General features: G+C 40.0%; 1 protein-coding gene across 1 annotated transcript; it reads left to right on the forward strand.

The window, feature by feature from the left end:
- The first annotated feature begins 2,102 nt into the window (after window positions 1-2,102).
- On the forward strand, window positions 2,103-5,507 carry LOC145876022 (NLR family CARD domain-containing protein 3-like). The gene is made up of 4 exons (XM_082971795.1): window positions 2,103-2,491; window positions 2,621-2,849; window positions 3,228-5,034; window positions 5,318-5,507. The coding sequence occupies exons 2-4, from the start codon at window positions 2,666-2,668 to the stop codon at window positions 5,505-5,507; spliced, it is 2,181 nt and encodes a 726-aa protein (XP_082827921.1). The 5' UTR covers window positions 2,103-2,491; window positions 2,621-2,665.
- The last annotated feature ends 10,871 nt before the right edge of the window (window positions 5,508-16,378 follow it).

The following is a 16,378-nucleotide window of genomic DNA, read 5'->3' on the forward strand; positions in this document are numbered from 1 at the left end:
CTTCTGTCTATAACTACCTTAACAAACAGTAACTTATTATTATTATTATTGTTATTATTGTTGCTGAACTGTCTATAACTAACTTAACAAACAGTGACATATTAATATTATTATTATTATTATTGTTGCTGTTCTGTCTAGAACTACCTTAACAAACAGTGACTTATTATTATCAGTATTATTATTATTATTATTATTATTATTATTATTGTTATTACTATTGTTGCTGTACTGTCTATAAATACCTTAACAAACAGTGACTTATTATTATCAGTATTATTATTATTATTATTATTATTATTATTATTATTATTGTTATTACTATTGTTGCTGTACTGTCTATAAATACCTTAACAAACAGTGACTTATTATTATTATTATTATTATTATTATTATTGTTATTGTTGCTGTACTGTCTATAACTACCTTAACAAACAGTGACTTATTATTGTTATTATTATTATTATTGTTATTATTATTGTTGCTGTACTGTCTATAACTACCTAAACAAACAGTGACTTATTATTATTATTATTATTATTATTATTGTTGCTGTACTGTGTAGAAATACCATAACAAACAGTCAATTATTATTATTATTATTATTATTATTGTTATTGTTGTTGTACTGTCTATAACTACCTTAACAAACAGTGACATATTATTATTATTATTATTATTATTGTTATTATTGTTATTATTATTTTTGTTGTTCTGTCTATAACTACCTTAACAAACAGTGACTTATTATTATTATTGACAGTTACCATGGAGATGAAATGTCACAACAACATGTTAATGTGATGCTTTAAATCACCTGAATGTTTCTATGTCTGTTAGTAAATGCTTATTTCTCAAAGAGATAATGAATACATGAGAACAATTGACAGTCAAGAACTAGTTGTCACTGTGTTAACCACAACCAACATGTTGGATCTCTGTTTAGTTGTCACTGTGTTAACCACAACCAACATGCTGGATCTCTGTTTAGTTGTCACTGTGTTAACCACAACCAACATGCTGGATCTCTGTTTAGTTGTTACTGTGTTAACCACAACCAACATGCTGGATCTCTGTTTAGTTGTCACTGTGTTAACCACAACCAACATGCAGGATCTCTGTTTACAGGGGTCAGTGCTCTAAAATGAGTCTCTCTGGGGAGAGAGAGGAGGGGGGCCCTGCCTCTAAAATTAGTGTCTCTGGGGAGAGAGAGGAGGGGGGCCCTGCCTCTAAAATGAGTCTCTCTGGGGAGAGAGAGGAGGGGGCCCCTGCCCCCAAAATGCGTCTCTCTGGGGGACATGACACCAAAGCTAAGAGGTAAGATGACAATTTTATGAAGAATTGATTTAGTTTATTTTCTAAATAAATAGCTATCTTAAGGTGAATGCACTTACTGTAAATCTCTCTGGATAAGAGCATCTGCTAAATCAGGGGTTCTCAATCCGGGGTCTGTGGAGGTACTGCAGGGGTTCTGCAGGAAGCGTGGGGAGTGGTGGTGTATCCAGGGAGAAAACTAAACTAATATTCTGAAATGTCATTGTGGTCTTGTGTTCCCATCTATTGGAATTATTTAGCAACTGCAGTAGTGCAGAAAAAATGTGTTATTCCTTACTAAAGTAGTAATTACTGAGAATTACTAGTTAATTGTATCACTTACAATCATAAAATAACAACTTATACCATAACAAACAATTAAACTGACATAAACCAAAATCACTATATATGTAGTTATTTAGTTAATTACCAAATTGAGCCGGTCGGTCACATTTGAGAGTGAGGGAGATATATAGCATTTTGCAAAAAAAACATGATTTTTGTCTCTGAAATGAAACCATCAAGTGATATATTTTAAACAAATCCCTGTCTGTGAGAGATGTAATGTTTGTCTCTGTTGTGTTGAAGACCAATCAAGCAGGAGAGACCAGCCTCCCCTGTTCCCAGCTGTGTGTCCATGAAGAGTGACCAGTCTATGGGTCGACCTATATACTTTAGAGAGGGAGACTTTTCTACTGAACAAAGGTAAGAAGAACTCATGGGTCATGGTCAGTGAGTTAAACAACACTGTCTCTAGTCATTTCTCCTCTCCCATTTTCACATTTCTTTTTGTTGTTTTCATAATCCATAGGCTAATACTTTTGTCCATTTTCATAGTCCTAAAACAATATTAATTAAACAAACACAACATTCCCTCCCTCTGTGTGTCTGTCTCTGTCTGTATGTGTCTGTGTCTGTCTCTGACTGTCTGTCCCGCTTTCTGTCTGTCTGTCTCTCTGATTGTGTCTTTCTGTCTGTCTGTCTCTGTCTGTCTCTGACTGTCTGTCCCGCTTTCTGTCTGTGTGTCTGTTTGTCTGTCCGTACTCACTCACTCCCTGGATGAGGAGATGTAATCTCATGTTTTGTCCACAGAAACCAACAGGAGAGATCAGAGTCAGAGATTCTCAGTGGTCAGTCTTCCCAGAGTCATCAAACAGACCTGGACTCTATATTCAGTGTATGTGGTCCTGTTATGTACATTTGTTTTTGTTGACCTCAAGTAAAGTTGATCTGTCAATCATTCATTAATGTGTTAATGAGAAAGCATTTCTTCTCTTGCTTAACTTATTTTATTTATTTATTTCAGTTGCTTGAAGAGAATATTATTACATTTGTGAAGAACGAGCTGAAGATGTTCAAGAGGATTCTTAGTCCAGAACTCCCAGAAGGCTTTGAGAGTCAGAAGCAGGATAAGGAAGTGGTGGATGCTGAAGATGAGAGGCAGGAGAGCAGTGCCAGAGAGGGGGCTCTGAAGATCACACTGCACATCCTGAGGAAAATGAACCAGAAGGAGCTCGCTGACACACTGGAGAAATGTAAGATCTGTCTGCCTCATGTTGAATGTTGTTTTATAACATTTAAAAGCTGTAGCTAAAGTACAGCTAAAGTAGCTGTCTAACTCAATGATATTGTAGCAGCCTTAACACAACACCTAGTGACCTCATCAAGTAGCAGCAGGGATGTGTTGTGTTGATTCATTTAGAGAGAGAGAAAGACAACATTATTAATACCATCAATAATACCAATAATAATATAATCAGTCACACCAGTCTGTAATGCATTATGAAAACATTTACACATTTATACAGACAGTTAAGAGAATAAATGATTATAATGTAAAACTTTATAACAGTCCTACAATACTGTAGTTATTAAAACAGATGTAATATTAATATCCTCTGTGTTATTTCTAGATTCAGATGAGCTTGCTGTGATTTGCCAACATGAACTCAAATCTAATCTAAAGAAGAAGTTTCAATGTGTATTTGAGGGGATCGCTAAACAAGGAAACCCAACACTTCTCAATAAGATCTACACAGAGCTCTACATCACAGAGGGTGGAACAGGACAGGTCAATAATGAACATGAGCTGAGACAGATTGAGACAACAACCAGGAAACAAGCAAGACCAGAGACTGCAGTCAAATGTAACGACATCTTCAAACCCTTAACTGTACAAGACAAACTTATCAGAACTGTGCTGACAAAGGGAGTCGCTGGCATTGGAAAAACAGTCTCTGTGCAGAAGTTCATTCTGGACTGGGCTGAAGGAAAAGCAAATCAGGATGTTCAATTTGTGTTTTCATTCCCTTTCCGTGAGCTGAATTTGATGAAAGGGGAAAAACACACTTTGATTGAACTTGTCAATCACTTCTCAATGGAAACCAAACAATCAGGAATCTCCATCTACAACAAGTACAAAGTTGTGTTCATCTTTGATGGTCTGGATGAGTGCCGACTGCCCCTAGACTTCCAGAAGAACAAGATCTGTTGGGACGTCACAGAGTCAACCTCAGTGGATGTTCTGCTGACAAATCTCATCAAGGGAAATCTGCTTCCCTCTGCTCTCCTCTGGATAACTACCCGACCTGCAGCAGCCAATAAGATCCCTTCAGGGTGTGTTGACCAGGTGACAGAGGTACGAGGGTTCAATGATCCACAGAAGGAGGAGTACTTCAGGAAGAGATTCAGTGATGAGGACCTGGCCAGCAGAATCATCTCACACATAAAGACATCAAGGAGCCTCCACATCATGTGCCACATTCCAGTCTTCTGTTGGATTTCTGCAACAGTCCTCGAACACATGCTGAAACATAAGAGAGAAGAGATGCCCAAGACTCTGACTGAGATGTACACACACCTTGTGGTGTTTCATACCAACCAGAAGAATGAAAAGTATCTTGGGAAAGAAGAGACAGATCCACACTTGAATAACGAGAGCATTCTGTCACTGGGAAAACTGGCTTTTCAACAGCTAGTGAAGGGCAATCTGATTTTCTATGAAAAAGACCTGAAAGAGGCTGGCATTGATGTCAATGAAGCCTCAGTGTACTCAGGATTGTGCACACAGCTCTTTAAAGAGGAATGTGTGCTGTACCAGGACAAGGTGTACTGCTTCGTTCATCTGAGCATTCAGGAGTTTCTGGCTGCTGTGTATGTGTTCCTCTCATTCATCAACAACAATGAGAATCTAATGGATGAACCTCAATCAATGTTCAGATACTTTTTCTCGCTGTTCAGAGACAAGCCTGAAGTTACTGAAGTTACTGTCTACAAGAGTGCTGTGGATAAAGCCTTACAAAGTGAGACAGGAAACCTGGACCTTTTCCTCCGCTTCCTTCTGGGCCTCTCACTGGAGTCCAATCAGAAGCACTTACGAGGTCTACTGACAAAGACAAGAATCAGCTCACAGACCCATGAAGAAACAGTCAAGTACATCAAGGAGAAGATCAGGGAGAATCCCTCTCCAGAGAGGAGCATCAATCTGTTCCACTGTCTGAATGAACTGAATGACCATTCTCTAGTGGAGGAGATCCAAAGCTACCTGAGCTCAGGAAGTCTCTCAAAACCCAACCTGTCACCTGCACAGTGGTCAGCTCTGGTCTTTGTGTTGCTGACTTCAGAAAAGGAGCTGGATGTGTTTGACCTGAAGAAATACTCCAAATCAGAGAAAGGTCTTCTGAGGCTGCTGCCAGTGGTCAAAGCCTCCAGAGCTGCTCTGTGAGTAAATAAAATGATATATAAGAACTAATCATCAGGAAGAAATATTCTGTTTAGATAAAAATATGTATTATAATATGTATATAATATTATGTTGAATAACATATTAAATAAATGCTTTGATTTTCACGTTAGTATAACAATATGACCATACAATTCTAGGAGACGGAAGATGAATTTATATGCTGTTTGAGAGAATAAACCAAATGCATTTGCCATTGTCCTTCTACACTACTTGTTAATTTAACAGTGTGTTTGTAAAGTCATGATGATCTCTTTGCAGGCTGTCAGGCTGTGGAGTCACAGAGAAAGGCTGTGCTTCCCTGGTCTCAGCTCTGACGTCAAACCCCTCACACCTGAGAGAGCTGGACCTGAGTAACAATGACCTGAAGGATTCAGGAGTGAAGCTGCTCTCTGCTGGACTGGAGGATCCACACTGCAAACTGGAGACTCTGAGGTCAGTATTCCTGTAGTTGGTCAACAAGTGATAACTGTTCACCAGATCCACATATGTTTACCAGGCACACATAGTCCACACCATATGTGTTTGGACAGTGAAGCTTACAGTTTTAAATGTGGTGCTATGCTCCAGCATTTTGGATTTGAGATGTTTTATATGAGGTGACAGTACAGAATGCCACCTTTTATTTGAGGGTATTTTAATACATATCTGTTTTACCATTTAGAAATTAAAGCACTTTCTGTACGTAGTTCTCCCATTTGAAGAAGTCTTAATTATTTGGACAAATTCACTTATATTGTATTAAAGTAGTCATAAGTTTGGTAGTTGTACCATATTCCATGCCTGCAGTGATTACATCAAGCTTGTGATTCTACAAACTTGTTGAATTCATTTTTCAGTTTTTTTTGGTTGTGTTTTGGATGATGTTTTTCCTAATAGAAACTGAATGGTGAATAATGTCCTGTCATTTTGGAGTCACTTCACTTGTATTGTCAGTAAGAATAGAAGATGTTTCTGAACACTTATACATTCATGTGGATGCTACCATGATTATGAATAATCATGAATGAATCGTTAATGATGATGAATGAGAAAGTTACAGAGGCACAAAGATCAGACCCCCTCTGTTATTGGTGTTATTCTGTATACTTCTGGCCCTTCATTCGACACTGTGTTAACTAACCTCCAGACGAGCTTCAATGCCATACAGCTTTCCTTCCGTGGCCTCCAACTGCTCTTAAATACAAGTAAAACTAAATGCATGCTCTTCAACCGATCGCTGCCTGCACCTGCCCGCCCGTCCAGCATCACTACTCTGGATGGTTCTGACTTAGAATATGTGGACAACTACAAATACCTAGATGTCTGGTTAGACTGTAAACTCTCCTTCCAGACTCACTATAAGCATCTCCAATCCAAAGTTAAATCTAGAATTGGCTTCCTATTTTGCAACATAGCATCCTTCATTTATGTTGCCAAACATATCCTTTGAAAACTGACCATCCTACCGATCCTCGACTTCGGCGATGTCATTTACAAAATAGCCTCCAATACCCTACTCAATAAATTGGATGCAGTCTATCACAGTGCCATCCGTTTTGTCACCAAAGCCCCATATACAGTACTACCCACCACTGCAACCTGTACGCTCTCGTTGTCTGGCCCTCGCTTCATACTCGTCGCCAAACCCACTGGCTCTAGGTCATCTACAAGACCCTGCTAGGTAAAGTCCCCCCTTATCTCTGCTCACTGGTCACCATAGCAGCACCCACCTGTAGCACGCGCTCCAGCAGGTATATCTCTCTGGTCACCCCCAAAGCCAATTCCTCCTTCGGCCGCCTCTTCTTCGAGTTCTCTGCTGCCAATGACTGGAACGAACTACAAAAATCTCTGAAGCTGGAGACTCATATCTTCCTCACTAGCTTTAAGCACCAGCTGTCAGAGCAGCTCACAGATTACTGCACCTGTACATAGCCCATCTATAATTTAGCCCAACTACTTCTTCCCCTACTGTATTTATTTATTTAGCTCCTTTTCTCCCCATTATTTCTACTTTGCACTTTCTTCCACTGCATATCTACCATTCCAGTGTTTTACTTGCTATAAGGGTATTACACAAACATACAGTCAATAATACAGTAGAAAAATAAGTCTATATACAATGTGAGCAAATGAAGTGAAATAAGGGAGGTAAAGGAAAAAAAAGACCATGGTGGCAAAGTAAATACAATATACATTTACATTACATTTAAGTCATTTAGCAGACGCTCTTATCCAGAGCGACTTACAAATTGGTGCATTCACCTTATGATATCCAGTGGAACAACCACTTTACAATAGTGCATCTAAATATTTTAAGGGGGGGGGGGGGGGGGGGTTATGAGGATTACTTTATCTTATCCCAGGTATTCCTTAAAGAGGTGGGGTTTCAGGTGTCTCCGGAAGGTGCGGAGTCAATAATGAACACAACCCTGAACACAACCCATAACACAACCCATAACACAACCCATAACACAACCCTAAACACAACCCTAAAACATGTAATCACTTAGAAAATGACTCCAGTTATCATCCACCATTCAGTTACTGTTGGACAAAACACAAAACACAACCAAAACAAACTGCAAATGCAACCAATGAGTTTACAACCAAACACTAATCTTTTGACTACTTTAATACAATATAAATTAATTGGTCAGAATACTTATGACTTCTTCAAATAGGGGGACTAGATACATAAAGTGCTTTCATTTCTAAACGGTGAAACAGATATGAAAATATCCTCAAATAAAAGGTGACATTATATACTGTCACCTCATATGAAACATTTGATCTGAAATCCAAAATGTTGGAGTTTAGAGCCACATTTAAAATGTTATCTTCACTGTCAAAATAGATATGGTTTGGACTGTATACTGAATACAATCTAAATCTGATACCTCACTGTCTGTCTTTTGACTGATACTGCTTTTAAACTGGTCTGGTCAGTCTACTCAAATATTTGTACTATACATGTTTCTATCTGCAGGCAAAACTTTGATAATCTGTAATTTATATTATGATACATTAATTTCTGAATAGATATGGAAGGTTTCAGGACACTGATATATCTGAATATGTTGAAGAAATATACTTCCACTATTTTCACCACCAAAGAATAGCAGTGTTATTTTAATTTGATTTGACTCTTTGCAGGCTGTCAGGCTGTCTAGTCACAGAGGAAGGCTGTGCTTCTCTGGTCTCAGCTCTGAGGTCAAACCCCTCACACCTGAGAGAGCTGGACCTGAGCTACAATCACCCAGGAGACTCAGGAGTCAGACTGCTCTCTGCTGGACTGGAGGATCCACACTGCAGACTGGAGAAACTCAAGTATGTAGAGGGTTTATGTCAATGTTCATATCAGACATGTTTGACTTTTCAGGCTAGGTAATACAAACACCCACACTGGACACACACACACAGGCACACACAGGACACACACACACACGCACACACAGGACACACACACACAGGCACACACAGGACACACACACACACGCACACACAGGACACACACACACACACACACACACACAGGACACACACACACACAGACAAACATTCGCTTGAAGTTATATGCTGACCATGTGTGTTTGTCCAGTGTGTGTGTGTGTGTGTGTGTGTGTGTGTGTGTGTGTGTGTGTGTGTGTGTGTGTGTGTGTGTGTGTGTGTGTGTGTGAGAGTTCAGGTGTATCCCTCAATGACTGTCTGTTTTTCTGCTTACCGCTACAGTGTGGAACATGGTGGAGAGAACAGAATGAAACCTGGACTTAGAAAATGTGAGTGTTGACTGCTGTGAAGAATATGACTAAGAATAAGTCTTAATTCAAGTTAAGTCAAAGTCAAAGACCACCATCATTACTTACTTGGTCATATTAAATATCAGCTGTAGTTCTACAGAAGCAGAAATCAGGGACACCAAAGTTTACAAAGAGTTGATATGACAATGTGTTTGTGTGTTTGTGTGTGTGTGTGTGTGTGTGTGTGTGTGTGTGTGTGTGTGTGTGTGTGTGTGTGTGTGTGTGTGTGTAATTAATGTGAATAAGTGTGTTTTATATTACCATACAGTATAACATATGATCATTCAACAAGTCTCAAGTTACCTTAACTTCTCCTTTTGATACCTAGAAACATCTACATTAAATGAATTAGTGAAAAGTGAGTTAACATTCTAATGTGAATGATGATGATTTCTAATATTGTGTCTGGTTTCATCCATCAGATGTCTGTGATCTCACACTGGACCTAAACACAGTAAACAGATTCCTCTCTCTGTCTGAGGAGAACAGAAAGGTGACATGTAGGAGAGAGGAGCAGCCGTATCCTGATCACCCAGAGAGATTTGAGGACCTTAAACAGGTGCTGTGTAGAGAGGGTCTGACTGGGCGCTGTTACTGGGAGGTAGAGTGGAGTGGGGGGGCTGTTATAGGAGTGACATATAAAGGAATCAGCAGGAGAGGAGGGGTTAATGACTGTTGGCTTGGACACAATGACAAGTCCTGGAGTCTGTTCTGCTCTGACAACAGATACAGAGCCTGGCATAATAATAATCCTACTACCATAGACGTCCCCTCCTCCAGCTCCCACAGAGTAGGAGTGTATCTGGACTGGCCAGCCGGCACTCTGTCCTTCTATAGAGCCTCCTCTGACACACTGACCCACCTGATCACATTCACCTCCACATTCACTGAGCCCCTCTATCCAGGGTTTAGGGTTTATGATGGTGGCGACTCAGTGTCCCTGAAATAATAACTGGACACACACACACACACACACACACACACTGGACACACAAACACAATGAACACACACACACTCTGAACACACACACACACACACACACACACACACTGAAACACACACACACACACACACTCACTGGACAAACACACACACTGGAAACACACTCACTGGACACACACACAAACTCACTGGACACACACACAAACTCACTGGACACACACACACACACACTGGACACACACACAAACTGGAAACACACTCTCTGGACACACACACAAACTCACTGGACACACACACACACTCACTGGATACACACACACACACACACACACACACACTGGATACACACACACACACACACACACACACACTGGATACACACACACACACACACACACACACACACACACACACACACTGGATACACACACACACACACACACACACACACACACACACACACACACACTGGATACACAAATAAACACTGAAACAATTGACAAACACACACTGGACACTCACACGTGTTAAATCAGTTTCTGGACCACAGGTTCTAGAACAGCTTCTATCCCAGTTCTATCTGCCTGTTAAATCAGTTTCTGGACCACAGGTTCTAGAACAGCTTCTATCCCAGTTCTATCTGCCTGTTAAATCAGTTTCTGGACCACAGGTTCTAGAACAGCTTCTATCCCAGTTGTATCTGCCTGTTAAATCAGTTTCTGGACCACAGGTTCTAGAACAGCTTCTATCCCAGTTCTATCTGCCTGTTAAATCAGTTTCTGGACCACAGGTTCTAGAACAGCTTCTATCCCAGTTCTATCTGCCTGTTAAATCAGTTTCTGGACCACAGGTTCTAGAACAGCTTCTATCCCAGTTCTATCTGCCTGTTAAATCAGTTTCTGGACCACAGGTTCTAGAACAGCTTCTATCCCAGTTGTATCTGCCTGTTAAATCAGTTTCTGGACCACAGGTTCTAGAACAGCTTCTATCCCAGTTGTATCTGTCTGTTAAATCAGTTTCTGGACCACAGGTTCTAGAACAGCTTCTATCCCAGTTCTATCGGCCTGTTAAATCAGTTTCTGGACCACAGGTTCTAGAACAGCTTCTATCCCAGTTCTATCTGCCTGTTAAATCAGTTTCTGGACCACAGGTTCTAGAACAGCTTCTATCCCAGTTCTATCTGCCTGTTAAATCAGTTTCTGGACCACAGGTTCTAGAACAGCTTCTATCCCAGTTCTATCTGCCTGTTAAATCAGTTTCTGGACCACAGGTTCTAGAACAGCTTCTATCCCAGTTCTATCTGCCTGTTAAATCAGTTTCTGGACCACAGGTTCTAGAACAGCTTCTATCCCAGTTCTATCTGCCTGTTAAATCAGTTTCTGGACCACAGGTTCTAGAACAGCTTCTATCCCAGTTCTATCTGCCTGTTAAATCAGTTTCTGGACCACAGGTTCTAGAACAGCTTCTATCCCAGTTCTATCTGCCTGTTAAATCAGTTTCTGGACCACAGGTTCTAGAACAGCTTCTATCCCAGTTCTATCTGTCTGTTAAATCAGTTTCTGGACCACAGGTTCTAGAACAGCTTCTATCCCAGTTCTATCTGTCTGTTAAATCAGTTTCTGGACCACAGGTTCTAGAACAGCTTCTATCCCAGTTCTATCTGCCTGTTAAATCAGTTTCTGGACCACAGGTTCTAGAACAGCTTCTATCCCAGTTCTATCTGCCTGTTAAATCAGTTTCTGGACCACAGGTTCTAGAACAGCTTCTATCCCAGTTCTATCTGCCTGTTAAATCAGTTTCTGGACCACAGGTTCTAGAACAGCTTCTATCCCAGTTCTATCTGCCTGTTAAATCAGTTTCTGGACCACAGGTTCTAGAACAGCTTCTATCCCAGTTCTATCTGCCTGTTAAATCAGTTTCTGGACCACAGGTTCTAGAACAGCTTCTATCCCAGTTCTATCTGCCTGTTAAATCAGTTTCTGGACCACAGGTTCTAGAACAGCTTCTATCCCAGTTGTATCTGCCTGTTAAATCAGTTTCTGGACCACAGGTTCTAGAACAGCTTCTATCCCAGTTGTATCTGTCTGTTAAATCAGTTTCTGGACCACAGGTTCTAGAACAGCTTCTATCCCAGTTCTATCGGCCTGTTAAATCAGTTTCTGGACCACAGGTTCTAGAACAGCTTCTATCCCAGTTCTATCTGCCTGTTAAATCAGTTTCTGGACCACAGGTTCTAGAACAGCTTCTATCCCAGTTCTATCTGCCTGTTAAATCAGTTTCTGGACCACAGGTTCTAGAACAGCTTCTATCCCAGTTCTATCTGCCTGTTAAATCAGTTTCTGGACCACAGGTTCTAGAACAGCTTCTATCCCAGTTCTATCTGCCTGTTAAATCAGTTTCTGGACCACAGGTTCTAGAACAGCTTCTATCCCAGTTCTATCTGCCTGTTAAATCATCAACCTAAACTGTTGTCATCAGACTATTACAACATGACTGAACCTTTTGGGTTCCTTTTCTGATCTTTTACCACTTTGCATTTTTTATGATATATTTTCCTGTTTGTGTTTGTACCACAGGAGGTTGGTGGGACCTTATTTAGGGAGGACAGGCTTGTAATGGCTGGAGTGGAATAAGTGGAATGGTATCAAACACGTGGTTTCCATGTGTTCCATTTCATTCACTCTGTTCCAGACATTATTATGAGCCGTCCTCCCCTCAGCAGCCTCCTCTGGTACGTACTGTCCTGTATGTGAGAGAGCTCCAACAAGGAATTACAATGTATGTATTACTTTTAATACCTGCAAATGGCAAATAAACTACTGGAACTCCTTATGAATGTCTGCAGCCGACAAGAGGTGAAAATATTACCGGAATATTCTGCAAAATGTTGATGAAGACGTCACTCAATCCACCCAAAACAACATGCAGTCTTTCCACAAGACTCCCATGAAGTTATAGTGTGACGTTATGAGTCGATGTTAAAGTAACATTCTCACAACATACTGCACTTGTTTTATCCTGTTTTAGATGTATCCTCTGTTTAAACATTTAATCTCTTACAATAACACTGTTAAAATACCAATGTGATCATTTCTTGTCTTTTATGTTGGAAAAACAAATTGTACAATTATATGTGGACATACGCTCCATAGTTGTACAAGTATACATGGATATATTGTACTTTTCATAATAAAACATACTTGAAACAAGAAAAAGCATGTTAACCTCTATGAGGGACAGATAGTGTCAGTAACAACAACAGAAAAGCAGATGCGGAAACGAAAAAGGCAGGTCTTAAACCGCAGCCGTCGACACAGCAGTTCTTAACCTCTATGGGCTAGGTGGGACGCAAGCGTCCCACCCGTGGTGCACTCCATCAACAGCAGGTGCATTTCAAGAGCGGCAAATTTGAATCCAAATAAATGTCAAAATTCTAATTTTTCAAACATACAACTATTTTACACCCTTTGAAAGATAAACATCTCCTTAACCTCTATGGGACCGGCGGGACGAATTCGTCCCACCTACGTAACAGCCACTGCCATCCTGTGGCGCGATTTTCAAAATCTTCAAAATCATATTACTTCAATTTCTCAAACATATGACTATTTTACAGCCATTTAAAGATAAGACTCTCGTTAATCTAACCACACTGTCCGATTTCAAAAAGGCTTTACAACGAAAGCAAAACATTAGATTATGTCAGCAGAGTACCAAGCCAGAAATAATCAGACACCCATTTTTCAAGCCAGCATATAATGTCACCAAAACCCAGAAGACAGCTAAATGCAGCACTCACCTTTGATGATCTTCATCAGATGACAACCCTAGGACATTATGTTATACAATACATGCATGTTTTGTTCAATCAAGTTCATATTTATATCAAAAACCAGCTTTTTACATTAGCATGTGACGTTCAGAACTAGCATACCCCCCGCAAACTTACGGGGAATTCGCTAACATTTTACTAAATTACTCACGATAAACGTTCACAAAAAGCATAACAATTATTTTAAGAATTATAGATACAGACCTCCTCTATGCACTCGATATGTCCGATTTTAAAATAGCTTTTTGGTGAAAGCACATTTTGCAATATTCTCAGTAGATAGCCCAGGCATCACGGGCTCGCTATTTAGACACCCGGCAAGTTTAGCACTCACCATAATCATATTTACTATTATAAAAATGTCATTACCTTTTGTTGTCTTCGTCAGAATGCACACCCAGGACGTCTACTTCAATAACAAATGTTGGTTTGGTCCAAAATAATCCATCGTTATATCCGAATAGCGGCGTTTTGTTCGTGCGTTCCAGACACTATCCGAAATAGTAAAGAAGTGTCGCGCGCTTGGCGCAATTCCTGACAATAAAATTCAAAGTATTCCATTGCCGTACGTCGAAGCATGTCAACCACTGTTTAAAATCAATTTTTACGTCATTTTTCTCGTAGAAAAGCGATAAAATTCCGACAGGGAATCTCCTTTTCGGCAAACAGAGGAAAAAATCCCAAAGGCGGGGGCGGTCGGGGTCACGCGCATAAGCTAGTGTCTCTTGATGGGCCACTTGAGAAAGGCGATAATGTGTTTCAGCCTGGGGCTGGAATGACGACATTCTCTTTTTTCCCGGGCTATGAGAGCCTATGGACGACGTGGGAAGTGTCACGTTAGAGCAGAGATCCTTAGTAAATGATAGAGATGGCAAAGAAGTTCCAGAAATGGTCAGACAGGCCACTTCCTGTAAAGGAATCTCTCAGGTTTTGACCTGCCATTTGAGTTCTGTTATACTCACAGACACCATTCAAACAGTTTTAGAAAATTTAGGGTGTTTTCTATCCATATGTAATAAGTATATGCATATTCTAGTTACTGAGTAGGAGTGGTAACCAGATTAAATCGGGTATGTTTTTTATCCAGCCGTGTCAATGCTGCCCCCTAGCCCTAACAGGTTAATCTAACCACATTTTACAATTTCAAAAAGGTTTTACGGCGAAAGCATAAATTTAGAGTATGTTAGGACAGTACATTTACAAGAGTTGTGTGTAATGTTTTGTCAATTCAAAGACAGGGTCACCAAAACCATAAAACCAGCTAAAATGATGCACTAACCTTTTACAATCTCCATCAGATGACACTCCTAGGACATTATGTTAGACAATGCATGCATTTTTAGTTCTATCAAGTTCATATTTATATCCAAAAACAGCGTTTTACTATGGCATTGATGTTGAGGAAATCGTTTCCCTCCAATAACCGGCAGTCAAGTCAACACCGCAAATTAAATAATTAAAATTAGAAAACATTGGTAAAATATTATATTGTCATTTAAAGAATTATAGATTTACATCTCTTGAACGCAATCAACTTGCCAGATTTAAAAATAACCTTACTGGGAAATCACACTTTGCAATAATCTGAGCACTGCGCCCAGAAAAATACGCGTTGCGATACAGACTAGACGTCATGTTGGGGAGATCTAAAATCGAAAATACTATGTAAATAATCCATTACCTTTGATTCTCTTCATCAGATGTCACTTCCAGGTATCACAGGTCCATAACGAATGTAGTTTTGTTCAAAAAAGCTCATCATTTATGTCCAAAAATCTCCGTCTTGTTAGCACATGATCTAAGCCAGCCGGACTTCTCGTCATGAACGAGGGGAAAAAATATATTTCCGTTCGTTCAAACATGTCAAACGTTGTATAGCATAAATCATTAGGGCCTTTTTTAACCAGAACATGAATAATATTCAAGGTGGACGAATGCATACTCTTTTATAACGTATTGGAACGAGGGTACCCAACATGAACTCGCGCGCCAGGTGTCTAATGGGACATCATCGTTCCATGGCTCTTGTTCGGTCAGATCTCCCTCCAGAAGACTCAAAACACTTTGTAAAGGCTGGTGACATCTAGTGGAAGCAATAGGAAGTGCCAAAATATTCCTCAGCCCCTGTGTTTTTCAATGGGATAGGTTTAAAGGTAATATATAAAGGTAATACAACACATCAGGTATCCACTTCCTGTCAGAAAATGTCTCAGGGTTTTGCCTGCCAAATGAGTTCTGTTATACTCACAGACACCATTCAAACAGTTTTAGAAACTTTAGAGTGTTTTCTATCCATATATAATAAGTATATGAATATATTATAGTTACTGGGTAGGATTAGTAACCAGATTAAATCGGGTACATTTTTTTTATCCAGCCGTGCAAATACTGCCCCCTAGCCCTAACAGGTTAATAGTGGAAACAATTTCGTTATTGATTTTACATTGCTTCTCCCTGTCTCATGTTGACGTTTGTCATGAATCTTGACCTGGAGGCAGAACTGTGCGATTTCCTCTAGATATGTCAGCTGCAAAGTCAGAATTGGCTGTGGAAAATAATGTTGTTTTATGGTCTTAATTTAAGGGAAGGATTAGCAGTGTGGTTAGGGTTGAGGTTAGGATTAAAATCTGATTGTATTACTTCGTGCCTGTGCCAGCTAGGGAATAATTTGCTGAACTGCCTCCAGGGCAAGATTCATGACAATAAATGCCAACCTGCCTCCAGGGCAAGATTCATGACAATAAATGCCAACCTGCCTCCAGAACAAG

Source organism: Salmo salar, unplaced genomic scaffold (genome assembly GCF_965601325.2).
Source record: "Salmo salar unplaced genomic scaffold, fSalSal1 ptg000424l, whole genome shotgun sequence".
Taxonomy (NCBI): domain Eukaryota; kingdom Metazoa; phylum Chordata; class Actinopteri; order Salmoniformes; family Salmonidae; genus Salmo; species Salmo salar.